The sequence below is a fragment of the Vanessa tameamea genome, chromosome 30 (genome assembly GCF_037043105.1).
Source record: "Vanessa tameamea isolate UH-Manoa-2023 chromosome 30, ilVanTame1 primary haplotype, whole genome shotgun sequence".
In the NCBI taxonomy this organism is placed as follows: Eukaryota; Metazoa; Arthropoda; class Insecta; order Lepidoptera; family Nymphalidae; genus Vanessa; species Vanessa tameamea.
Genome location: NC_087338.1, coordinates 2,885,631 through 2,912,487, shown reverse-complemented (window position 1 = coordinate 2,912,487; position 26,857 = coordinate 2,885,631). Strand labels below are relative to the sequence as shown.

Here is a 26,857-nt window from a genome sequence, read left to right as displayed (position 1 = left end):
CGCATAAGCAAATTTATGACGTTTGACAAATGTCACCAAAATGATAAATTTAGCTCGTTTGATTAAGTTCCTTTGTCGTGTGACACTCTATCTAAATATAAATAAACTAAGCACTAAAGATCTTTCATACGGAGCCATCTCAAGCTATGCTGGGGCCCTTGGGCATCCGTGAATGTGGGGCCCTTTTGGTAGATATTTACTAACATGTACAAATAATTTGCTTATGGCCAGGCCTTAAGTATAGTTTCAAATAAACGGTGCGGTAATTTTCGTAAATTAGTAGGAATTTGATTGGTTGTACAATCTTATGGCTATTTTATAGTATATCTATTTCTTTCATGGAGAGCACGTCTTTCTACTTTTAATATCGACTGTCGTCACTAGCCTGTTGATTACGTTAGTTATTTCTTACAAATATGCCAATTTCGAAAATGTAATGTATAGCAGTCAACATGAGCATAAACGTGTGAAACAAATTGTTGATTCTTCGGGGCCCTCTAAGGATGGGGGCCCTGGGCACGTGCCCCGGGTGCCCTATGGTAAAGACGGTAATGCTTTCATGTATTTAATTTATATTTATAAATAATCTCGTATTCGACGTAGAAGGAAATCACCGTCATGAAGCTTCAAAGGAATATCCGCAAAGTATCCACTGACCTGCATTGCCGCAGAGCAGCGTGGTGGATTGCATGATACGAATCTAACGATATGATGTTCAAATGACGATACGGTTTTCAAATGGGCATAAATTTTCCATTTTACCGTTGTCTTGATGACCTTCGCTTTTATTAAATAACTAGTAAACCCGGCTACGCGTTACTGTGAATACGTTATACAACATTAACAGCCTGTAAATAACCCACTGCTGGGCTAAGGCCTTCTCTTCTTTTGAAAAGAAGATTTGGAGCATATTCCACCACACTGCTCCACTACGGGTTGGTGGATACATAAGTGGCAGAATTTCGTTGAAATTAGACACATGCAGGTTTGACGATGTTTTCCTTCACCGCCGAGCACGAGATGAGTTATAAACACAAATTAAGCACATAAAAATTCAGTGGTGCGTGCCTGGGTTTGAACCCGAAATCATCGGTTAAGATGAACGCGTTCTAACCACTGGGCCATCTCGGCTCTACGTTATACGTTGAATTATATTCTTTGGAAGACTGCCTCGATGGTCTACTGGCTAGATATTTGGTCACAGATCCCGAGGTCTCTAATTTCTGCCCCTGTGTAAGACCCCGGGGCAAGAATTATACGTCCTGTTTCCTGTACTCTAACCTGGTTGAATATTCAGATGTTAAAGCGTAACACACTCAATTTCTGACTTGTATCAGTTAGGACGGTTTTGCGTGCTTTTTGAGGGAGTGGGTTTACTTCCAACTTCCAGGGTGTTACTGAGAATATTTCGATAGAGGAACCCAATAGTTATATAACTGTTGCTGGCAGGACTTGGTACCAACCACTCGTCAGATATTCTACCGCCAAACAATAGTACTCAGTATTGAAGTGTTCCGGTTTGAAGGGCGAGTGAGGCGGTGTAACTACAGGCACAAGGGAGATAACATCTTAGTTCCCAATGGCGCATTGGTGATGTAAGGAATGGTTAATATTTCTTATAGCGCCATTGTCTATGGGCGGTGGTGACCACTTACCATCAAGTGGCCCATTTGCTCGTCCGCCAACATATATCATAAAAAGAAACAATAACTATCATCGGCTCGTCTTCAAGTTTGAACCCTGGACCTCGCCACTATCTAGCCACTAGACCGATAAGGCAATCGCATAGCAGACTTTTAAAATTAGAATAGCATTTGCGTTGACATTAACATGATTGATAGACCAATGTCAATTAATTTATAATGAAAATAAAATCATCTAACCCGAAGAATATGACAGCAATAAGAATTAATTGCTTATTGCAATTATGTCAAAACAAACAGACGATTACTTGTTAAATATGTATTGATTTATCTGCAACGTACAACGTGTTAATGTTTTTCATTATTTATTTTACACCTAACATTGTTTGTATTTAAGTTCTATAAATTTGTTTTGAGTGAGACGAACGCGTCACTGTTTACATAAATATGTTTAAGTTAATATTAAAACCGGATAGACTTTTTACCTGGTAGGGCTATGTGCAAGCCCTAGGTACCATCAACTTATTTTATATTCTACCACAAAACAGTAATACTTAGGGTTATTGTGTTCCGATTCTAAGGATGAGTGAGTCAGTATAAGTACAGGCAAGAGAGTCATAATATCTTAGTTCCCAACGTTTGTGGCGTTTTGGTGATATGAGGATTGATTTCTATACGTCTTAAAGTATCGATATATGTGTCAGGTGGCTCATTGGCCAGTCCTTAAATGTAGACGATGTATCCTTGGAGTTCAAGCTTCCTTCGTAACAAATTTCATCAAATTCGGTTCATATTTTGGTGAAAGAGTTGCAAACGTATCAGTTCCCAAGGTTGGTGGCGCATTGGTTGTATAAGAAATGGTTAAAATTTCATACGGCCAATGTATATGTGCACTGGTGACCAATTGACATCAGATGGCCCAATGGCTGGTCCGCCTTACGATGCCATAATTTTTTTTTCCTCAAAAAGGACATCTGTAATATGAGTTTTTAGGATAATTTTGAAAAGTTATTTCTTATAATTTTACGGTAGTCTATATAGTTGGGGGAAAAGTTAGGCATCAGGTTAGGACCCCTTCATTCCGATTAACAAAACTCGATAGGTTTACAATTTTAAAAACACATCCTTTAATATCAGACGATTTTTGTGTTATTTAAAATGTATTACTCCTTTGTTCGACAGTCAGATCTTAGTCACCACCGAAGTCAACTTGACCCACTAAAGCATAAAATACTTTAAGGCGTTTATAAATTCACACCTTCATTATGATTGTATGGTTACGACTGAATATTTATATGGCAAAGTAACAAATATGTCAAAAAGTAATAACAGCAGGTGAATTTCCTTTTGGACTAAGGTCTTTAGAAGTAAGTAAGTTCTTCATCCAATAGGTACCCTTATTGGATGAAGAACTTAATAATATATGGGGTTAATTATACACACAAACGCAAATGAAAATTTAGTGGAAATTGAAATTCGAGGACCTCCGTGGTCGAGTAGTGTGTACGCCGGTTTTCATGGGTACGGCACTCCGAGGTCCCGGGTTCGATTCCCGGCCGAGTCGATGTAGAAAAAAGTTCATTAGTCTTGGGTCTGGATGTTTATGGTACCGTCGTTACTTCTGATTTTCCATAACACAAGTTCTTTAGCTACTTACATTGGGATCAGAGTAATGTATGTGATGTTGTCCAATATTTATTTATATTTATTTATAATTGCTCGAATTTGAACCCTCAATATCAGTTAAGCTGTTCAACCACTGTATCGTCTCGGCTTAAATTGTCAAGCTGTGTCAAAATGGTATTAAACGAAACGTAGAAGGAACTTTTAATTGTTCGTATGTATTATACGTTAACGTAAAGTTATTACATTAAACGTCAATAGCCGTGTTATTTACTCTGTTAAAAGGATAAGTGGATGCTGTCATAGTTTACGAAGTATCCTTAATGACTCAACTATATATGAAGATGAGGTTGCCAGGCTTCCAGATAAAACCGGACATAGAAAGACTCTTTGGGTAGTTGTTCGGGAAAAGGAGATTGTATCCAGCCTGTCCATTTTTTTAAGGTTATGCTTTAAAGTTTGATAAGCGTTGTAGCTTTTTTTTTTTTTTGTAATTTTGAAAGAAAATGATTCTTGATTTTCTGGTAACTGAACAAAATTGCCAAAAATATATATTATTGTTACGACAAAAATACTTTAATTATTATTATCAATGTGCGGCTTTTCGGTTTAAATTTGCTTTAAAACTTTTTAGTAAATGTTTTTATTAATAATAAATTCACAAAACTACCAAACAGATCTTTATACGACATTCACTAATGTACGGAGAGATTCATGAAGAAGGTTTAGGTGTCTAAATTATAACGATATTGTGTAAATTGGTAAATACGATGATCAAATCAAATCAAAATCAAAATAATCTTTATTGGACACCAGTAAACACATAATTTAGTCACGTTTAAGAAAGATGATTATTGTTGAAGTCGTATATTACGCTAAAGTGATCACGGCATACTAAATTAGTGCTAGGGCTTCTTGCAAATCCATCTGGCTGACCATTCAGCAAAATATGTTCTGTAGCAGCAATCCTTAGGTTCCTTTTTTAAAGGATAACTGAGCCAGTGTCACTTAAATTACCCACAGCTTCTATGAGCATTGGTCACCACTTACCATCAGGTCGCCCATTTAATAAACCGCATACCAATGCAATAAAAAAAAATACGTTAATAGTTTGCATATTATTGAGATATAAAGTAACACACTACACTAGATTCGATTGCTAAGTAATTGTTGTGACGACTATAAACGTACAATGACCCAGAATGTTTTAATATGCCGACGTAGAAGGAACGAAAACTGTCGGTGCAAGCGTTTTTGAAGCGAATCACTGCCCAGACACACATACATATATACGTTACCGTAAAAGCTCGAACTACGGTAAATCTTAAGATTTTCCAGTAAAACTTTAGATTTACCGATTATGAATGGTAAATGTCCATAAAACTTTGGGATTCGAACTTTTACCATCATTCACTTGGTTAATCTTAGGATTTACATGTTAGGTTAGGTTGGAATGGTGATCTGATGGGGGCGAGGGATTGCAACCCCCCCATCACGAAGGGTAAGGCGGCTCTAGGAGCCAAGACCGCCCCGCGCGAGGAAAGCCGCCAGGCTACGGAGGGAGCTAGTTCGACTCAAGGATGCCAGAACAAATAAGCTTCCTCCAAACGAACGTCAACCACTCCGCCGGAGCGCAGGACCTACTGCTGCAGTCCATGGCGGAGTGGCAGGTAGACCTGGCGGTGGCCTGCGAGCCCTATTTCGTCCCTCCCCTACCTCACTGGCTGGGGGACTCGGACGACACCGTGGCGGTCCTCACGAGGAGCGGAACGGGCCCTCCCCTCTCACTCATCGAGAGGGGCTCGGGCTACGTAGTGGTGGGGTGGGGGGAGTACGTCGTCGTCGGTACGTACTTCTCCCCTAACCGCAGCCTGGCTGAGTTCGAGACTTATCTCGGCTTAGTCAGAGCTGCGGTGGCCAGGCAGTCGCCGAAACCGATAATGGTTCTCGGCGACTTAAACGCGAAGTCGCGTGCCTGGGGCAACCCCGCCACGAATCCGCGAGGGAGGGCCGTCCAGGTGTGGGCCCTGCTCTCCGACCTGTCCCTTCTCAACAGGGGGCAGGTTCACACCTGCGTGCGACATCAGGGGGGTTCCGTGGTGGACGTTTCGTTCGCCACCCCTGTCGTAGCACGCAGAGTGGTCGATTGGAGAGTGGAGGAAGAGGTGGAGACTCTATCGGATCACCGGTACATCCGATTCGAGATCTCCACCTCTCGCAGGCCGGCGGAACCCCAGAGGGTGCCGACTACGCTGCCGAGGTGGTCTCTCGGCCAGGTCGATCGAGAGCTGGTCAAGGAGGCCGCCATCGTGCAGCGGTGGGGTTCCGCGGGGAGGACGGAGGGCGCCAGCGCAGAGGAGCTGGCGGGCCGCATGCGCAGTTCGCTCAAGGAGGTCTGCGATGCGGCCATGCCTCGGACCCGGCGCAGGGTTCCGCGCCGGCACGTCTATTGGTGGTCGCCCGAAATCGCCGACCTTCGGGCGACGTGCTGCCGGGCGCGGAGGGCCTACGTCCGCTGTCGAAGGCGCAACGGCCTCGACACGGACCTGGAGGGACAGATGCTGGACGCTTATCGCCAGCTGAAAAAAGATCTTCAGCTGGCGATAAGCAAGGCCAAGGAAAAGGCCAGGGAGGAGCTTCTGGCGGGTCTCAATCGAGACCCGTGGGGGCGCCCGTACCGCGGCGTACGCGGGAAGTTCCGCACCCAAGGCGCCCCCGTCACTGAGACGCTGCCGCCGGAACTCCTCCTGCGCCTGGTCGGGGAACTCTTTCCCCATCCAGGCGAGCATGTCCCTCCGCAGATGGCCCCCCGCTCCGTGATCGAAGACGCAGTGGCTCCACCACTGATCACGGAGCGGGAGATGGAGATGGCCCTCGGCCGCTTGAGGGCCAAGAACACGGCGCCGGGTCCGGACGGGGTTCCAGGGCGTGTTCTGTGCGACGCCCTGGAATTCCTGGGTGCAAGGCTTCGGGAGCTGTTCGACGAGTGTCTGTGCAGCGGGCAGTTTCCGAAGCCTTGGAAAGAGGGAAAATTGGTCCTGTTGCCGAAGGAAGGTCGGCCGATGGATTCCCCTTCGGCATACAGGCCAATAGTGCTGCTGAACGAGACGGGCAAACTCTTCGAGAAGGTCCTCGCAGCCCGTCTCGTTCAGCACCTCGAGGAGGTCGGTCCGGGTCTCTCAGAGGCTCAGTACGGGTTCAGGGCGGGCCGGTCGACGGTCGACGCCCTGGACGCCCTGAAGACTCGGACGACGGAAGCGGTGGCCCGGGGGCAAGTCGTCCTGGCGGTGTCGCTCGACGTGGCGAACGCCTTCAACAGTCTCCCTTTCGAGACGATACGGGAGGCACTCCGATACCATGGGGTGCCGACCTATCTCAGGAGGCTGCTGGAGGCGTACCTCCAGGACAGGGAGGTCCTCTGGGCGGGGGTCGATGGGAGGCTGGTCCGGCGTCGGGTAGGCTGCGGCGTTCCACAGGGGTCGGTTCTCGGCCCAATTCTGTGGAACGTCGGTTTCGACTGGCTCCTGCGAGCTCCCGTCCTTCCCGGGATGGGGGTGTTGTGCTACGCTGACGACACCCTCGTCACGGCGACTGGGCGGGACTTTCGGGAGGCGGCTCGCCTCGCCGAGGTCGGAACGGCTCTCACCGTGGACCGTATGGGAATGCTGGGCTTGAGGGTCTCCATATCCAAAACGGAGGCCCTCCTCTTCCACGGTCCACGGAAAGGACCCCCACGAGGGGCGAGTATCACCGTCCAGGGGACGGTGATCAAGGTGCAGGCCCAGATGAAGTATCTGGGCCTCATCCTGGACGGTCGATGGAGCTTCGGGCAGCATTTTGTCCATCTCGGCCCGAGGCTCATCAACGCCGCCGCCGCTCTCGGCCGCCTCCTTCCGAATGTGGGGGGGCCGGGATCGCTATGCCGGCGTCTCTACTCCGGCGTAGTGAGGTCGATGGCGCTGTACGGTGCCCCGATCTGGGTCGACGCTCTCACCGCTGACAACCGGGCCCTGCTGCGAAAGCCGCAGAGGGTCATAGCGGTGAGAGGCGTCAGAGGGTACCGTACGGTGTCGTGGGCTGCGGCGACACTTCTCGCGGGCGATCCGCCCTGGGAGCTCCAGGCGGAGGTGCTCGCGGAAGTGTACCGGTTCCGGGTCGAGGCGAGGAACCGCGGCGACCGTCCAGGGTCGGCGGAGGTCGGGCGGATCAGGGCTCTAGCCCAGCGAGCCCTGATCGCCCGATGGCAGGAGGACCTGGGGTCACCCACGGCGGGCCTGGCGACAGTGGAGGCGATCCGCCCCCACTTGAGTCGCTGGGTCGAGAGGAAGAAGGGCACACTCACCTTCAGGATGACGCAGGTACTTACCGGGCACGGATGCTTCGGTAAGTACCTGCACGGGATAGCGCGGCGGGAGGTGTCACCCTCCTGCCACGAGTGTGGTGCGCCAGTCGACACGGCGCTCCACACCCTGAGTGAGTGTGCCGCGTGGGGGCCCCAGAGGCACACCCTTGCGGCGACTATGGGCGGAGACCTCTCGCTGCCGAGCATCGTCAACGAAATGCTCGGTAGCGAGACGTGTTGGTCGGAGATGCGCTCCTTCTGCGAAAACGTGATGTCGCAGAAGGAAGCCGCGGAGCGGGAGCGGGAAGAGGATGCCGCTGCAGACCCGCTCCGCCGAAGACGACCGGGGAGGAGGAAGAAGCGCTACGCGCACCTTCTCCCCCCGCCTCAATAGGCGTCGCAGGGACTAGGGAGGGTCTCAGTACCCCGAGAACCCCCTCTAGGTGTTGGAGGCTCGCATAGGCGGGCCGACCGTCAGGGCGTCACGGTAGCATGCGCAAGCGATCCCGTGGCGCCCGCCGAAAGACGGAAAGGGTACCGCTGGTTTTTTAGTGGGTAAACCCGGCGTACCTGGGCGCACTCGGCGTCCAGGGCTCCGGGGAGTCCCACACACCCCCCCACCTTCCATCACGTGGGGGAAGCGCGTAACGCGTTTTTCCAGCGAGAGAAAAAAAAAAAAAAAAAAAAAAAAAAAAAAAAAAAAAAAAAAAAAAAAAAAAAAAAAAAAAAAAAAAAAAAAAAAAAAGGTTGGAATGGTGAAAGTCCGAAAAAGTCGTCCCTTTAAAATAAATACTTACATTTACCAACTCATGTCGGTAAATCTTAGGTTTTACTGGAAAATCTTATGATTTACCTTAGTTCGAGTTTTTACAGTAACATATATACATCACAAACGAATCAAGTTTGCAATGGATTATCGAGGAATCGCTGACTCTGATATTATAATTTGTATTAGTTCGAGGTCAGAGGTCCACTACCAGAGTTGCTAATGTAAAAATCCTAGATTTATAAAATACTGTAAACAAATTGCGTACATTAATTTATTGGTGTAAATAAATGATTATATAACAAATACATAAAGAGCTCTGTATAGGAAAATTGTGAGTCTTCTAAATATCTACAGTCAGCATAATATAATATTTTGTCTATATGTTTATTTAAAACAAAATGTAAAATAATAATAAAAATTGTTTAGTTTGATTGACGACCTCCGTGGTCGAGTACACTACTTGACCAGGCACACCGGTTTTCATGGGTACGCCACTCCGAGGTCCCGGGTTCGATTCGGCCGAGTCGATGTAGAAAAACTTCATTAGTTTTCTATGCTTAATTTTGCAAGTATAACTTAATTACATGCAACTACTGACGTTTTCTCGGCGTCAACGTCACACGTTTTTCAACTGTTTTTGTTAACGTTCTCAGTGATAAATTAATACTTCTAATAGGAGTCAAAGGTTTTGATCTATGACATATTAAAATGTTTAATAACAAATTAGTATATCCTGTTTCAGATTCACTTTGATAAGCAATAATACTTTGTAACAATAAAAAATATTAAATAATAATAATAAACATTGGACAGCATCACATACATTACTCTGATCCCAATGTAAGTAGCTAAAGCACGTGTGTTATGGAAAATCAGAAGTAACGACGGTACCACAAACACCCAGACCCTATCTTGGGTCTGGGTGTTTGTGTATAACATAATGATAATTTTTGATCGGTTAATGTAAACACTGCTTCCGTTTTATAAAGTTGTACCAATTCTTGTAGAAATATTACGACGTGTTAATATGAAATAAACCGGCCAAGTGCAAGTAGGATTCGCGCACGAAGGATTCCGTATCTATAAAAACGGCAAATAAATCATGTCTGTTATATGGGAGCCCCCTTAAATATGTATTCTATTCTGTTTTTTTGGTATAGGTAGCGGCAACACAAATACATCATCTGTGAAAATTTCAAGTGTCTAACTATCACGGTTCATGAGATACAGCCTGGTGACAGACGGACGGATAGACAGCGGAGTCTTAGTAATAATAAACTTTTCTTTCTTTAATAGGGTCCGTTTTTCTTTGGGTACGGAATCCCAGAAAATACAAAGTACATGTTGTACGTTGCATTGTACGGGCGAATAGATACGTTGGCAAACCAGTCTTATGCCAGGGTGCAGATGCAGGCTAGGGGGCGCCTCACCGGTAATGATCAAGTCTGAAAACATAGGTGAGGCGCTCAAGATGTCTCTTAACAATCTTTTCTGGGAGAGATGAGATCACCGGAACTCATGCAATTTGGCGTTTGTTATGGTTAAGACGGGGCTGTTAGTTACAGAATATTTATGTCATCGGTTAAAAAAAAATCGAAACAGACTCTTTACGTATATATATAAAATACACGTACAAATATATATGAACTATGAAACAGGATATACTAATTTGTTATTAAACATTTTAATATGTCATAGATCAAAACCTTTGACTCCTATTAGAAGTATTAATTTATCACTGAGAACGTTAACAAAAACAGTTGAAAAACGTGACGTTGACGCCTAAAAAAGGTCAGTAGTTGCATCTAATTAAGTTATACTTGCAAAATTAAGTTTATTAGACGGAATACTTATTGTCATTCCTATATCTATAAAGTCCTTGAATGATGCTTGTAATTTTATAGTACAGACTATCTCAATATATACACTACTCCAACTGTAAGGTGAGAAAAGCCAAAACAGCATTTGCCAGCAAACTGATACGATATCATTGGTCGGGAGCTGTATTAATATATGATATTTATTATAGATTTGGGCAAAAATGCCGTTTTGAACGTCGACGATACTATGTTCGGTATTTTATTCAGTTAAATTAAATATATAAGTAGTTAAGTGTAATAGTGTTGTATTATAAATAAAGATATATTAATCATAAACTTAATTGCACACTATAGCCGAGTTATTAGCAAATCGCATGAAATACGTAAATATAAGATTTGTTAATCTTTATTAGAATTGGTTTAGAAAAAAACGCCTGGATTTAGGCTCGCGTTCCAAAACACTAATTATTGCAAAAAACAGCATCGTAAATCTGTTTATTTGAAAAGAGCAACTATGCGAGTTTCTTGCCGTTTCTTCTCGCTGGAGGCTGTTTTCCGAAACGGTGGTAGTATTTTAATATCGACAATTCAAAAACGCTTCATTGTAAAGTTTACTTGAATAAAATTGATTTGATTTGATTATTCCTAATTCGATTGGAATAGGCCTTAGTGTAGTGTTGTCCAGAGCCGTAGCCAGTAATTAATTAAAGCAAAGCCAAGACGATAACTACCTAACAATTTTTTTTAAAAGAAGCATACGTTTATTAATAAATTGGTTACCCAGACGGGCTAGCATACAGCTTTACCACCCAGCAAATAAATATCATAATTATTAATAATGCTAAATATGAATAATTTTAAATTATTAAGATTTGTTCGAACAAATGCCTACAGTCAGTCAGTCAGTTTGCCCAGTTATTTGAATTAAAAAAATAAAATAAACGCCTGTACTATATTATTTCCGCAGTTAGTCCGTGGCCAGGAAGCCATATACGTTCCCGATTCTATCCCGACGTTAACTATTACTGAAATAAATAAACCTCGGCTTAACTGTAACTAGTATCCAATTCCACATTTATATAGTTTATGATACGATCCCGATCCAACTTCGACGGAACCGCAACTGTATTGTTGTGTTAGCAAAATAGGAAAACGTATAATCAGCGACGATATTCTATTGCGACGAAGTGACATTTTGATAGTGAAATTGGCGCACGGGTAAAGACAATAATATATTTCTACTAATTGATGCGTTTTTGTTTCAAACCCAGGCAAGCACCACTGAATTTTCATGTGCTTAATTTATGTTTATAATTCATCTCGTGCTCGGCGATGAAGGAAAACATCGTAAGGAAACCTGCATGTGTCTAATTTCAATAAAATTCAGCCACATGTGTATTCCTCTAACCCGAATTGGAGCAGCGTGGGGAAATATGCTCCAAACCTTCTCCTCAAAGGGAGAGGAGGCTTTAGCCCAGCAGTGGGAGATTTACAGGCTGTTAATGTAATGTAATGTTTATGCGTTTTTGTTGCAGGTTTTCGATCGTCTTAAAGAGGAGGTGCCGAAGTTCAGACACAAAATAGTCGCCATACCAGCGGACTGTGAAGCCGCGGGCTTAGGACTAAACATCACTGACAGGCAGACACTCATCGAAAAGGTAACGGTTGTTATAAACTGATGGGAAACTGATGGATATATGTTTTTTATTTATAAATAATTACAATTCAAATCAAAGATTAAACGACATTTTAAATAGTAATTGAACACATTAGCTCTATTCGAAGAATCAGCTGCAATTATTATTGTTCTTATGACATATAGCGTTTGATTATTTGCGTCATAACTTGGCGCCAAACGAGACTATGACGTTTTTCTTAATTATCTGTTCTCCGCTAACGGCTTCGCTCAAATGTCCCCACATTGGGTGGGTTGGAGCCACCTGCCCAAAAGTTAGATTCAGCTTGAAAAAAGTACAAAAATATTATAATATTCTTTATCGATTTGAGTCGTCATGTTACAGTATTCATTTAAATGTTAGCCGGCAAGAATCTCTATAATTACTTTTTGATTTTGATTAAAGATTTTGTCAGTAAAGTACGATTACTTTTTTTTGTATATCCTGCCTCGAAATCAAGAAATACTAAGTCCGCGCTTTTTTTTCCTTAATATAATCTTGTATTGTGTAATTATGCTTTATTTATCAATGTTTTTTGAGCTTTAATTTTTTTAATTGGCCTAGTTAATGTGGAGTAACTTAAAAAAAAATGTTTAATGTAGGTTATCTTATACCACCAAGTTTCTGACTTTGCCAAGGCAGTAAAGCCTTCCTGGAGCATGGTTTTCTTTTCTTTAACGCGATTACATTTAAAACTCATTCCAAAAAACATAAGGAATATTACTTGATAAAATACCATATCTATACGAATATAGAGTTGTTTGTTTGTATGTAGGAGGTAATTGAAAGTATTTATCTAAAAGATATTTCGCTGATAGAAAGTTACATTCCTAAATGCTAAATGATATAATTTTTTTAACATTATAGTAATTTATACTATTCTTTTTTTTGCACGTTAAGTAACCACGAAAACCTCACGGGTTTATCTGGGTACAGAGAGCGATGTTAATTCTTAAGACATTTTATGTAAAAAAATTTTTTTAAAGCGTGATTTACTTTTCGTGGCACTTATATACAACTCCTGCAATTCCCTAGGCAGTTCATTAATAAGGACAGGCACCAGGTAGTCATCAGTTCTCTTTCCATACAAATTATTATTAGTTTCAGGTAAGTTATATGACTGCTTAGTATACAGTTGTCGCAAGCATGTAGGTCTAAATTTTTCGCTTAATAGGTTTGAATTTTTAATTTAAGTGAGAATCGAAAATTTAAATTTATCATACACAGTCATAACCTGACAATGCCGAAATAGGTGATCGTAGCTGTCCCTGTGTCGAAAAAGAATGTTTTTAGGTACAATAGTCTTAGGCAATCTTAATTGAAGGTTATTTATAATTTCTAAGTTAGACTTACAAGATCTCCCATAGCTACTAGTACCGTAACCGATGACCGAGTCAGCCAAGGCAACATACATAAGTCGTCATATACTGTAAGGTAATTTGTATTTTAATATACTGAGTTTGCTTAATACCGATCCTTAGCTTTGAACAAACATCCAGGTGAATCCGTCATCGATTACTAAGCTTTACATATGAGTTTTTACTTGTTCAATTTCCACACACGAACAATTCAGACCACATGGAGAGCGCAAACAAAAGTGGTTCTGAGCCACGATAGGAGGTCTGATATCTGTCTTGTTGTGCGACGGGTGGATGTGCATAAACTTGGTCTTTTGTGCGTTAATTATCAGACCCATATCGTGAGCCCGTTTACAAAGCTGATCAAAATTATATTGCAGTCTGTCCTGCGCTTGTTTGACGTTTTTTTTCGGCTACTGCTAAACATGTGTCATCCGCGAACTGGTATACAGTGCCCTCATCTATGATATTAACCATGTCGTTTACGTACAACAGATACTCCGTAGGACCGATAATAGAGCCTTGTGCTGTGCCACATGTGGTTGATATTAAATTGCTATAATGGTTTCCTAAGCTTACTGTGGTTTTTCTATTTAGATGATAGATTTTTAACAATTCTAATAAAGGACCCTGTATACCACCTCGCGAGAGTTTATCAAATAGTATATTAAGATTTAATACATCGAAGGCTTTACTAAAGTCAATTAGACGAGCACGTGTAGTCTTTTGTTCAAGTAGGTGTTAACACCGTGAGTAAATTTCCTCAGTAGTTCAGTGGTACTTTTATTATTCTGAAACCCATATTGTTTATTGTTAATTACTGAGCTAAATATTTATTTATTTTTTCCCCTAAATATCTTTCAATAATTTTTAATTACTTTCAATATTTTGGCATCACGCTTACCCTTTTTGTATATCGGCCGGATAACACCAATTTTCAGCATATCCGGATAGATCGATGTGGCTACACATTGATTTATGAGGTGAGTGATAACGGAATTAATCGTTCGCTCTAATACCGTCGTAACCTGAACTTTTTGTCATTAATATGCATAATTATACGTTGAACATCCTCACGCGCTCGCCCTAATCTAATCGAAGTGTCCGGTATGTTTTCGTATGAAGTAGACCTTAACATTTTTGTATCGCACTGATTACATAAGCTTATCACATTTTTGTCAAATTCTTTCGCAAAGTTATTTGATAGACTATGTGGATTTGAAGTGTTTTACAATAATATCATCTATACATTTTACAATTTTTCCGGTAAGACTATTAACGATTTTCCAAATTTCCCGTTGATTTTTAAAGTTTTTACATAAGTATATCATTTTTTATCTGACTATTTTTAAGGAATTGAGTATATTTGTTTGTTTTGTTTCGATAAGAATTATATAACAATCTCCTTTTAGTATTTAATTCGTCCTCACGCCATATATTATAAAGTTCATCGCGTTTTTTACACATACATGTTAATTTTTTATTTGACCACTTACAAACTTTTTTCCTACTATTATTTTTTATACAATGCTTACTCATTTCATAGGCATAATTGAATTGATTGTACATAAAATTATAAATGTCGTTAGGATCAATAAATCTTAGCGCCTCGCTCCAGTCAACACTGCATAACCGGTTTTTAAGCTCCTTATTATTTATTGTCGTAAACAGCTGAGGCAAACGTGACTCATCACGTCCGCGCCGCGCGCCTTGTATCGCACAAACAGTCATGCAGTGATCAGCTAGAACAATTTTAACGACGCCGGTATAAATATCACATTTTTTTTACATTTCTAATAAAAATATGATCAACAAAGGACTTGTTTATTGTATTCATGCGTTTTTCGATTCGTGTATATTGATTAATACCCGAATAAAATCCCAGTTCGGATAGGGAGTTCAGATACCGGTCAATTACAGGGTTGTTTTTTTTTAAGTCTAAGTTTATATCGTCAATAATTACAAAATCATTATTCCAGTTATTTTTTGACACAAGGGATACAATTTCATTTATAAATCCTTCTTTATTATAATCCGGCGGTCTGTAGACCGCACAGATGCCTAATTTATAATGATCATCTACAATTAATTCCCCTGTATTCAAAATATATATGAGACTCAGTATTTCTATCAAAAGTCAAAGTATTATGAACAAGCAGCAAGATACCGCCTACTTTTCTATTACTTCTTAGTTCACAAAACATAGAATAGTCTGGGAGTTTGGACATACCAACAGAGTCTTATTTTATGTTAACCTCAGTTAAAATTAACAAATGAATAGTTTTTAGCGGATTAGTTACTGCGTATTCGATTTCTGCAAAGTTTTTGCGAATAGATCGTATGTTCACATGTAATAATAACAAAGTTTGATCGTCATTATTTTGATATTAGTTTTGTAAAATCGTGTAAGTTTACACAAGACATTTAAGCTACAGTTTGTGTTAGCCATTTTTTTACGAAATAATTACATATACATATATAACATACAAATATTAGAGAAATTTAAAAGTAAGAAAATGTTTACAGTTTTAATTTGTCTTTTCTAGTTTTTGAGTGAGGGTATCCAATTGTAAGGAGTGAGGAGATATTATTTTCTCATTTTCGGAATTTCTCGCGAAGACAGTACCATTTTTACACCATACATATTCGAAGCCGTGACGTACCTTTAGTTCTTCTTTGGCCTTCCACAGAAGGTAATCAGTGGCTGGTGTTAAGGATTCCCGTAGATACTCAGTCTGCTCACCCTTCATTCCTAGGTCACGAGCTGAGAACTTTACCTTTTTGCCCGCTTCCAGCCAAGTATTACGCACACCATTGAAGATGACGACAATGGGACTGGATAGCGAGACAACCCTTTTCGATCCGCTACGCTGTCGGACTGGCGTCTTTTTCCTGTAAGCTTTCACCACGTCAGAGATGTCGGCGCCAATTGTGGTGGCCACGTTCTTTATTATTTCCGTTGTGTCTTCCCTCTCCGATTCACTGACTCCACAAACTTCCAGCTGTTGTGCCAGGTGAGCTTGCTCAATTTGGTTGCACTTCACTTCCAAGGCATCATATTTTAAACACATATTTTTGAGGGTATTCTTCAAATCACCGCACTGGTTTTCAACGGTTTTAATTCTAGTTTCGTAGAATTTCATGCGCTCCTCGTAATCGTCTATTTTGTCAGAGTAGTATTTTAATGAACGTTGTAATTCAGATTGTACAATGCCTGTTATTTCTTTTCTTATTTCCCGCAATATTTTCTGCGTCATGTGGTTATCTGGGATAATAAACTCGTGGTCAGTGTTATCGTCGCCTTCATCCTCGATATCAGGCATGATTCATGACAAGCGCCTGGATTTTACTCCTTCTGAGCATGCCCTACACTTCCTGTTGATGGATTCAGTGGAATTTAGGGTTATTAGTTGGTCAGGAGTTAGACCGGCCCATGACGCATGTAACCACTTGTTACATTTTCCGCACTGCAATCCTGGTAGTTTTTTTATAATAATTTTCGAGCATTTAATACACTTAACCATTTTTTATTTTTTTATATTGTTATTGTTATTTATTTTTTATTTTTTTTTTAATTTATTGTGGATTATACGAGCACGTATTAAACACAGTTTCAGTCGATCATCAACAACAAAACACAAACAACAAAATACATACATACACAAATCGTCGGCTTTGCTTGACAGTAATCCCACTATTTGATTTATATGATTTTTATTAATAATAATAATTTGAACCCTTGCGAAGCCGAGCGAGTCGCCAGTAGATTCCTATAGTATAGTACTCGTTAAATAAGAGTAACTACTGAGTTCCTTACCGGTTACTTTTAGATACTTATAATTCGAGAGTATAACATAAAGCTGCTTGTAAAAGCTTTGAATGAATTATATTTTGGTTTAATTTGGTATTGTGCTACGGGCGACAGTAATAACAATTCACAGCCATACGCCATCTTTGGAAAAAAATATAAAAAATTGTAAATGATAGCATTTATTAATATGTTTCCTTTCTCAACTTATGTTTCTTGATTTCCAGGTCCATGTGATATTCCATTCAGCGGCCACTGTTAAGTTTGACGAGCACCTGCGCGCTGCATTGATCACGAATGTTCAAGCACCGCTGTACTTGTTAGAACTAGCCAAAGATATGAAAGGCTTGAAGGTAAATTGTTTAACTTGGTTTTACTGTATGGTTGGGCTTTGTGCGAGCCTGTCTGGGTAGGTATCGTGCAGCTTATGGTGTAATCTACCGCAGAAATAGAGAAATTTTCCGGGAAATTTTATTCCAATTTTGTACTTGTGGTCTGCGGTGACTTTCGAGTTTCATACATAATAGCTCTACAGGGCCGATGGACTCTACAGGATAAACCCACGAGCAAAAGCATTTTCCGATGGGGTAAGATTGACAGCTGATCTTGAAAGTCTAAACACAATTATCTCAGTTCTATTAAACGAGCGCTTAATCCAATTTATACGTCATAAAACATATTTCCAAGATAGAATTAACAAACTCAGGAACATTTACAGGTAACTATTTATTTGGACATGGGGGCAATGATTAGTCGTCTATATATAACATATCTATTAGCACTGTTATAAATATAAATACTATTTTCAAGGTCAATGCATTAGCGACACACTAGTGATGAAATCAGTATACTCTTCATCCACTAATCTCAGCGTCCCAACCGGTAGTTTGATACCAAAAAGTATTCATATTTGACCTTAGAATATGTGTGGCACCAAGGGCTTATAGAGCTTTAATACCTTCAAAACTTGTATAGCTTTATCAATAATTTTATAAATCTCCAGGTCTTCATGCACATATCGACGGCTTATTCAAACTCTCACCTGACATACGTCGAGGAGAAGTTCTACCCTTGCAATTCGGAAAGCGAGAAACTTCACAACATGATCAACAAACTAACGGATGATCAGATTAATGATATTTTACCAATGTAAGTGTTCATTTACAAAATTATTTATCCAATTTAGAAGAATTAAATTAATTACACCAGTTTTGGAAAATAAAATGCCCTTTCCTGAGAAAAACTGGTGAAAGAATCTACGTTAAACTTTGTAAAAGCTTGCAATTATTGTCAATACAATAAAAAATGAGCTAAAAATTAACGGCAATTATTCATCTATTACAAGTACTAATATTATGAAGCTGGAAAGGTTTTTTTGTTTGAACACATTTATTGATGGATCTCTTCCATATTAAGAAATATTATAAGCTGATGAGAAATATGACTGATGTAAGCGGAAGAAGATGTCTCAAAATTCAAGCGATATTATGACCAAAGACTTTAAAGGAAACTTAGTCTAAGCAGAGGGCGTTTTTTAAATCAATTTCCTTTATACAATTTAGAAGCATTACACTTACTTATTGATTGTCAAATTAAACACAACCACTGTTTACCGGCTGGTAACTTTTTTAACTAATCGCAGTTTTCCCCGAATGGAATCAGCCAACTTTTAAGTTGCACAAGCTATTTTTACTGGAGACCTAAATCATTGTCAATTTAATTGTTTTTTTTTTCCACAGTATTTTAGAGAAATGGCCTAATACATATACCTTTACCAAAGCGTTGGCAGAGAAAGAATTGAGGCGGAACTCCAATAACGTGCCATTAGGAATATTTAGACCGGCCATCGGTAATAAAATTATGTATATTTATTATAGTTAAAGAATCATTTATATTTTTACTTGTCCATGGTTGTTAATCGCAGCAGTGCTATGTTGTAAGAACTCACTTCGTATCTCACTTGTGAACTATTCTAATATTTACGCCTGTACCCTTTAATGTTATGATCATCCTAGTCAATGTCGCATATCACTTCTGACATCATCACGTGTTCTGCGGTGAGTATCTTATTTGATCTTACAAAATGGCTCTAGTGATTCTAAAAAACATTTTTAATATGTAAGTTATCAAGATTAAGATACTTTAAAAAAAAGTTACTTGGTGGTAGGGCTTTGTGTTGTAGTACTCAGTATTGAGTGAGCCAGTGTAACTATAGGCACAAGGAACAAAACATCTTAGATCCCAAGATCGGTGGCACATCCACGTGAGTGGTCCACTCACCATCAGGTGGCCCATTTGCTCGTCCGCCTTCCTATATCGTAAAAAAAGTACTTATTAGAAATATAATGTCACCCCTACAGAAACGATGAGCAAAATTTACCGCAACCAGTTGGTTCAAACTAGTTTAAAATTCAGTTGTCATATTTGAAAAAATATATTTGCATTGTATGTCCAAAATAGTTGAACTATTGTCTTGTTATTTGTCCGACGATTATATGTTATTGTTGCAGTGTCTTCAACTGCAAAAGAACCTCTGAAATGTTGGCTGGACAACATGTATGGACCCACTGGAGCAGCTGTCGGTACCGGTTAGTAATATAAGTGATGATGTCTTGATTCTTTAGGCTATGGTCTGAATCTTCAAGAAAAGAGCGTACTCTTTCCTGAAAGGCCGGCAACGCACCTGCAAGCCCCCCGGTGTTGCAGATGTCCATGGGCGGTGGTAGTCACTTTCCATCAGGTGAGCCTCCTGCTCGTTGGCTACCTCTAACATAAAAAAAAAAAATATGGTCAATCTCAAGAGCCAACTGCGCAGGACATATTAAACAAACAGCTGCACTCTCTAATCCCTTACACGCAAAATCCACTTAAAAGAAGTTAGATGCAGGACCAACGGATTCACACTCTATTCCAAACATAACAGGAAAAAAGACAGATAAACAACATTTGACAGTAAATTGACGCGATATCATTGGCAGAGCGCTTGATTAATCTATGTTATTCACTATGGATTTGCGAAAAAATGGCGTTTTGAACGTCGACAAAACTGTTATCGGATTTTTAGAAGTAAAATGAAAGTGAAATGAGTAGTTAAGTGTAATATAGTTATTTTTTAAATCAAGATATATTAACCATAAACTCTTAGTAGTGCACAATATATCTGTTATTAGCAAATCCCATGAAATACGTAAATCTAAGGTTTGTTTATCTTTTTTCCTTTTTGCATTAGAATAGGGTATACGTGGTTTCTGAGGCACGGGAGTGTGTACACTTTCTACTTCCGGATTCCGGACTGTTATTGAGAGTGTTTCGATCGAAAAGATTATTTTTTTATAATGATTGAAGCAACATTGTAAAATAGTGGCTTTGCTTGATTGTTTAAAGCCTGCAGTTTGACCAATTCTCGACTATGGTGACAAATGTTCAAGACTATTTTATATAATCAATATATTATAGTGTGTTCGTGCACAAACACAGAAGATAGCCAGATACTATAAAAGATGCACGATTAACGGCAGTTCGTTCTTTCCGAGGCATTATAGAGCCACCAATTTCCTAACATCGTGCTTTAAATGAGGATTACGTCACAGTAGACGATGATTTTCTAATCCAGGATCTAACCCAAGAACTTGGTGCTATTTTCGCTAAATATCAAGTAAATTCATAAATGTGGTCTATCCTAATGGTAGGAGAAGTAATATTTTTATTAAAATTACTTAAACATTCATTTATCTGTAATAAATACTAGAACTGATAGTAGATACTCTTTAAGCCCTTCTTGCTAAGTACCACCCACTAATCAGATATGCTACCGCCAAACAACAGTACTCAGTATTGGTGTTTCGGTTTGAAGGGTGAGTGAACCAGTGTAACTACAGGCATAAGGGACATCATTTCTTAGTTCCCAAGGTTGGTGGCGCATTGGCGATATAAGGAATGATTAATAATTCTAACAGCGCCATAGTCTATGGGCGATGGTGACCACCTGCCATCAGGTGGCCCATATGCTCGTCCGCTAACCTATGACATAAAAACAAAAAAAAAAACTGAATGGACGAATTTTAGACAAAGCTGTGAAAGACAATTTATAAAAATGATGAAAAATCATATTTCTACTTTCAGTAACGGGGATGCTGAGGACGATGCAGTGTGATGAATCTGTCACGGCTGACATAGTACCCGTTGACTCAGTTGTCAATTGCCTCATGGTCGCAGCTCATGATGTCTACAAGCAATTTAGAAAAAGGTGCAATAATTATTAAATAATTAACAGACGCTTGTTCTGTTAGCCCAGCGTTCAGACACTTGAATATTAATCTGGGGGGGGTCAGGGAAGCGCCACTGAATTTTCATATTCTTTATTTGTATTTATAATTCAGTTTTACACAATCTTCATCTTCTATGTTCAATTAAGTTGCCAAAAAACTGATACAGACTTTTGAGATTGTTGGTGACTTACAGCAGAAACCAGTTGTAAACATAGATCAATTGATAAACTGGGCTTGAACCCGAAATCATCGGTAAAGATGCACGCGTTCTACCCACTGGGCCATCTCGGCTCTAAGTATTTGTATTTATAATTCATCTCGTGCTCAGCGGTGAAGGAAAACATCGTGAGGAAACCTGCATGTGTCTAATTTCAACGAAATTCTGCCACTTGTGTGTTCCACCGACCCGCATTGGAGCAGCGTGGTGGAATATGTTCTAAACCTTCTCCTCAAAGGGAGAGGAGGCCTTAGCCCAGCAGTGGCAAATTTACAGGCTCTTAATAATGTAATGTGTAAAACTTTAATGTAAACGCGTGTTGTCAATTCAAGAGCTAATTTACCAATTTTTGCCTTTCTGAAGAATTGCAAACACTTACTTTAGGAAACCTCATCTTTGACACCTAAAATACTTTAAATACAATATTATGATTGTCAAATTTATACTTTAATTAACTGAAATTATTTCAGCTCGATTTTAGAACCACCAATATTTAATTATGTAAGTTCAGTGGAAAACCGAATAACTTGGGGCGAGTTCACGAACTTAAACTTGGCGATGATCGACAAACATCCCTTCTCTAACGCTGTCTGGTAAGACCTTTATCATATTAGTTTCACCCTCAATTTTGTCTTGAATAACTTATTCATTCATAACTCAAATTTATAACTGTATGCTTTTATTAACCCCTTATAGGACTTAAGCGAAACTTCTTCTCTTGTAATGAAGGTATAATTTCGTCGTAAACATTTAATACTAAAATAAATCACTTCTGATAAAAATAATATAGAGCTTTATCAACTGTCCCAAAAGCATGTGAATTGCCGTTGCTTTTTAACATTTCACAAGTGAAATACGGAGTTAAATCTTGCTGAACGGCTTTGCTTTTTAATTTTGTATATTTTAGTTTTTGACCATAAGGGCTATACCAGTCACACGAACCAGTAATTCGCTGGCTTGTTAGTACACAATAATATTAAATATACTTAACATTGGTCCTGCTCTGTTTCGTATCCTGCGAGGTTAGCTAGTCTTCGAGGAGAATGTAGCCAAAATTATTCACGAAGTTAGTGCTGCACTATGACATATCTTGCAGTAAGTTCGCTAGTCTCTGGCTGCCAAGGGAAAATTTGGACAGAACGATAAATCATCTTCATCATCTATGCATATAATAAAATTGGAGTGTCTGTTTGTAATATTAAAATAACCCATTTTTAATAAATGCACATGTATGTATACACGGTACATATACCGAAATAGCATGTTTTTAAATTTTTGTCTGTCTGTCTATGTGTCTGTTTATCTCGGCTAATCTCTGGAACGGCTGGGCTGATTTTGTCTGAACTCTCACTGACAGATAGCTGATGCAATAAGGACTAACTTAGGCTTTTATTTTAGAATTATACATAAAATAATAATAAAGTCACGCTGCAATGTCCAAATACTGTCCAGTACCGCGCGCAGTCCTAACGCTTTCTACCACTCCGCCGTCACGTTGGGTGCCTCCCAGAATTAATGAGTTATACTAAAATCTGCGAACTGAAAAATAACTTTATTGTTAAATTGTAACGCGCACGACGTCGCGGGCTCAGCTAGCTTATAATAAATGCAATCTGTTTTAGGTACGTCTCCTTGACTCTCAACAAATCGGCGGCAATGCATCAGATATATATATTTTTCCTTCACTTGATACCCGCGGCGCTGGTCGACGGATTAGCTTTATGTATTGGAAAGAAACCTAAGTGAGTATAAATATCTGCTTTTTTACATTTATTGGCTAGTGGTATCCGCCTTTGTGCTGTTCTATCGAAGTAGAATCCACTGATCAGCTTATCTAGTAAATATTATTGCTGTTTATTTCTGTATTCTGGTTTGAAGTATTAGTGAGGGAAATACAGGCACAAAAGATCCCATCATAACCTTCCTTTTCGAAGTTCCAATTTATATGGGAGTAGGTAGCTTCCATTAGCCCTCTAAATATTAGAAAAAAAAATGCTTGAGAAACTATTATTTTTCATGACTCAGCAAAATGTGAATTTTGTAATTTAATTTGTAAAAAATATTTCGATCGAAATCCGATATTGAAATTTGAACAATTTGTCTAACAACCAAGGTTTGACATCGTCGTCACTGAAATTCGCATAAAATCTAACTAAATATTTTTTTTTATTTCCAGAATGTTAAAAGTTTACAGAAAGATACATAAATTCTCATCGGTACTGAGGTATTTCTGCACGAGAGAAATAACTTTCTGCAATCGAAGGACCAGAGAACTGTGGGAGAACACGTCAGATTTGGACAAACAGGTATTTAAAACACGATCAGATATTTTAGTCATTTATTATGGTGGAGGATTGCTCTAGTAGAGCGTCTCTTTGTCCTCGCTATTTTGTTAGTTTATGCTCGTCTAAATTGTAGCATCTCCTCTAGAAATATACCTTAGCCACTAGAGAGTACACTTAAGCAAGCTTAGATACGTAAACTTTGTCTATACTAATATTATAAATGCGAAACAAACTCTGTCCGTCTGTTTATCTTACACGACCGAACCACTGAGCCGAATTCTATGAAATGTGGTATGAAGCAAGCTTGAACTCCTAGAAAGGTTTTTATACCTAACACCTGACGACTAACCCTTAAAACGCCAGCGAAGACGCAGGAGTCAACGAGTGTTTTCATAAGAATTCGTGTTCATTTAACATAACTTAAAACTATGTAACAACTACTTGTCACCGGCTCTAATATTTAGGGCTTGGTCATCAGGTGTTACTCTTAAAAAAAGTAACTTACGTCCTTGGGGTTCAAGCTTGCTTGATACCAAATTTCATAGAATTCGGCTCGGTGGTTAGGTCGTGAAAGAGTAACAAACAGAGTTCATCATCCTCCTGCCCTTATCCCAATTTTACTTGGGGTCGGCAGCATGTCTTCTTCTTCCACACTTCTCTGTCGGGCGTCATCTCACAAGTAACATTCTTTCTAACCATATCGTCTTTCACACAATCCATCCATCGTTTCTTTGGTCGTCCCCTAAATTTATATCCATCCACATCCATTCTCAAAACCTTTCTCACAACATGGTCCTCATTCCTCCGCATAACATGCCCATACTAAGACAGCCGGTTTCCAGATAGCTTCTCGGTTACCGGTGCCACTTTCAAACTACCAGACAAACAGAGTTACTTTATCATATTATAATATTAGTATAGATAAAGTTCACGTATCTTAATGCTTGCGACTTCAACTAAATTAAACAAAGATAGTCCATGATCACATTTATAGACGTCAAGAATGCTGACAGCGTTTTTGTTTTATGTTGAATCGTAATTCCATATTCGATTCGATTTTTTTCTCTAAATTGAGTTCAATCGAACTGTAAAACAATTTTCTTTTTCAGATATTCCCGTTTAGTATGAGTGATATTGATTGGAATGACTACTTCGAAGACTACCTCGCTGGTATCCGACGCTACCTGTTCAAAGATAGCGACGACACGATACCGCAGGCTCGCATTAAATGGAAAAGGTATATATGCTTTTTAATTATGTTGCAATTACAAATATATACATTTACACATCTTTAAAAAATACAAAATATATTTATAATGTAGCTCTGCCCAGAGCGTATTGCTGAAGAGCTTTATTTTATTCTAACAACTAGAAACAAATAAATCTTCAAGTTTTTTTTGTTTTTTTTTTTACTCGTTTGGGTAGATACCACTCATACCACCACTACACAGCAATATTTAGTATCGTTGTGTTCCGACTTGAAGTAAGCCAATGTAACTAAAGGCACATGGTAGTAAATCTTAACTCCTAAGGTTGGTAGCATTGTCGATTTTGTTGGTAACTACCAGGTGGCCTATTTTCCCTTCCATTATAAAAAATATTTTTTTTCTTTTGTAAAAACGATGATTTGAAAAATATATTTAGTTTAATCAAATTTAATTTTTGTTTCAGATTATACTATCTTCACCAGATAGTTCGATTCCTTTTCCTGATGTTTGTGATCTACGCTCTCTGGTCTATATTTACACGAATCTTTTAAAATTTAAGAAGAAGAAATGTTCACAATATGTAAAAACAGGCAGTGTTTAATAACATTACTAAGTGGGCATTTATTTGATAGTTTAAAATATAAAACGGGTATAGATATGAATTGCAATACGTTAACCCGATGTTTTATATTGCACCAAAAATAATAAAATGTATATTTTATTAAGTAATTATATTACCCTTTGTTTATTTATAATCTGTTTACGTAATGTGTGCTCTGTTCGTACAATAAAAACGGTCCTAATTATTTTTCAAAATTGACATATTATTTTTTTTTTAATAATGGAAAATAGAATTATGTCATATTCGCCCCCTTAAAAATGTCTACCGAAATACATGAAATAATAAAACTTCTATAAGCTAGAGGGAGATTTGATTAAATAGAATAATTTGAAATTGGCGCCTTTTTAACTGGCTAACTTCGACTCTCTTATTTCGATAAAGACTTCTTTATTTTTTTTTATCGGTTTAAAACGGTTGTTAAAAAATTCAATCACTAACAGAATATACAGATATATTCATATCATACATTCAATATATAATATTATATGTTTAAATTTGCAATAGACATGAAAAATTATTTAATTTTTTTTTATTTGTAAAGTAGTAGTGAGGTGAAAGGTGGGCTATTTAAACGATAAAAAATCGTTGTCTAGTTTAAGTGTTGTACAGGTTTTATTAAGGTTGTGTAAAAAATGTATACCTAATGTAGATTTAAGAATAAAATCGAATAAAATTTTAGTTTTTTGATTAACCCTGTTATGTATACGTAAAATTATATGTTGTTCTTTAAAAAATGTCTTTATTTTAGTTTTTAGTTCTAAGTAATATATTGACTTGGTGGTAGGGCTTTGTGCAAGCTCGTCTGGGCAGGTACACCCCACCCATCAGATATATTACCGCCAAGCAGTAGTCAGTGTTGTTGTGTTTTAGTTTGAAGGGTAGCGTAAGGAGAATGGTTAAGATCCCACTCGTACATGGTTCTCGTAAGTAGTCGGGCGAAATCAGCTTATTTTAAAAATCATTTTTAAGCTTAAAAAATTGATTTCCTCGCGCCAATTTAATAGAAAACTTTTATTTAATTAAAAAAAAAATAACAATGAACCGACAAAAATATTTTTGGTTTAGTTATATGTTATTTATTTTCAATGAAAATAAAGTTTAATAATATATATATATATATATATAGTCAAAATGACAACAATTTAATTTTATTAAAAACCTTTATTGCAACAAAAATCACTATAAAACATTGGGAGTTTGCAAAGAATACATAAAAGT

At 38.9% G+C, this 26,857-nt stretch overlaps 2 protein-coding genes across 3 annotated transcripts in view; both read left to right on the top strand.

Moving 5' to 3' along the window:
- LOC113391564 (fatty acyl-CoA reductase wat-like) overlaps positions 1-25,585 on the top strand; it is a 51,630-nt gene extending 26,045 nt beyond the window's left edge. For both annotated transcript variants that reach the window (XM_026627557.2, XM_064219998.1), the window contains exons 4-14: positions 11,733-11,855; positions 17,267-17,392; positions 18,043-18,188; positions 18,779-18,888; positions 19,550-19,627; positions 21,162-21,285; positions 21,995-22,117; positions 23,147-23,266; positions 23,701-23,830; positions 24,919-25,046; positions 25,481-25,585. In XM_026627557.2, the coding sequence (XP_026483342.2) occupies positions 11,733-11,855; positions 17,267-17,392; positions 18,043-18,188; positions 18,779-18,888; positions 19,550-19,627; positions 21,162-21,285; positions 21,995-22,117; positions 23,147-23,266; positions 23,701-23,830; positions 24,919-25,046; positions 25,481-25,568 (1,296 nt within the window). In that variant the 3' untranslated portion in view covers positions 25,569-25,585. The remainder of the gene's footprint in view (positions 1-11,732; positions 11,856-17,266; positions 17,393-18,042; positions 18,189-18,778; positions 18,889-19,549; positions 19,628-21,161; positions 21,286-21,994; positions 22,118-23,146; positions 23,267-23,700; positions 23,831-24,918; positions 25,047-25,480) is intronic.
- The window catches only part of LOC113391566 (D-altritol 5-dehydrogenase-like), a 55,108-nt gene continuing 31,546 nt past the window's right edge, over positions 3,296-26,857 (top strand). Inside the window, exon 1 of the mRNA XM_064220002.1 lies at positions 3,296-3,317. The gene's annotated coding sequence lies outside the window, so the exon portion shown is untranslated. The remainder of the gene's footprint in view (positions 3,318-26,857) is intronic.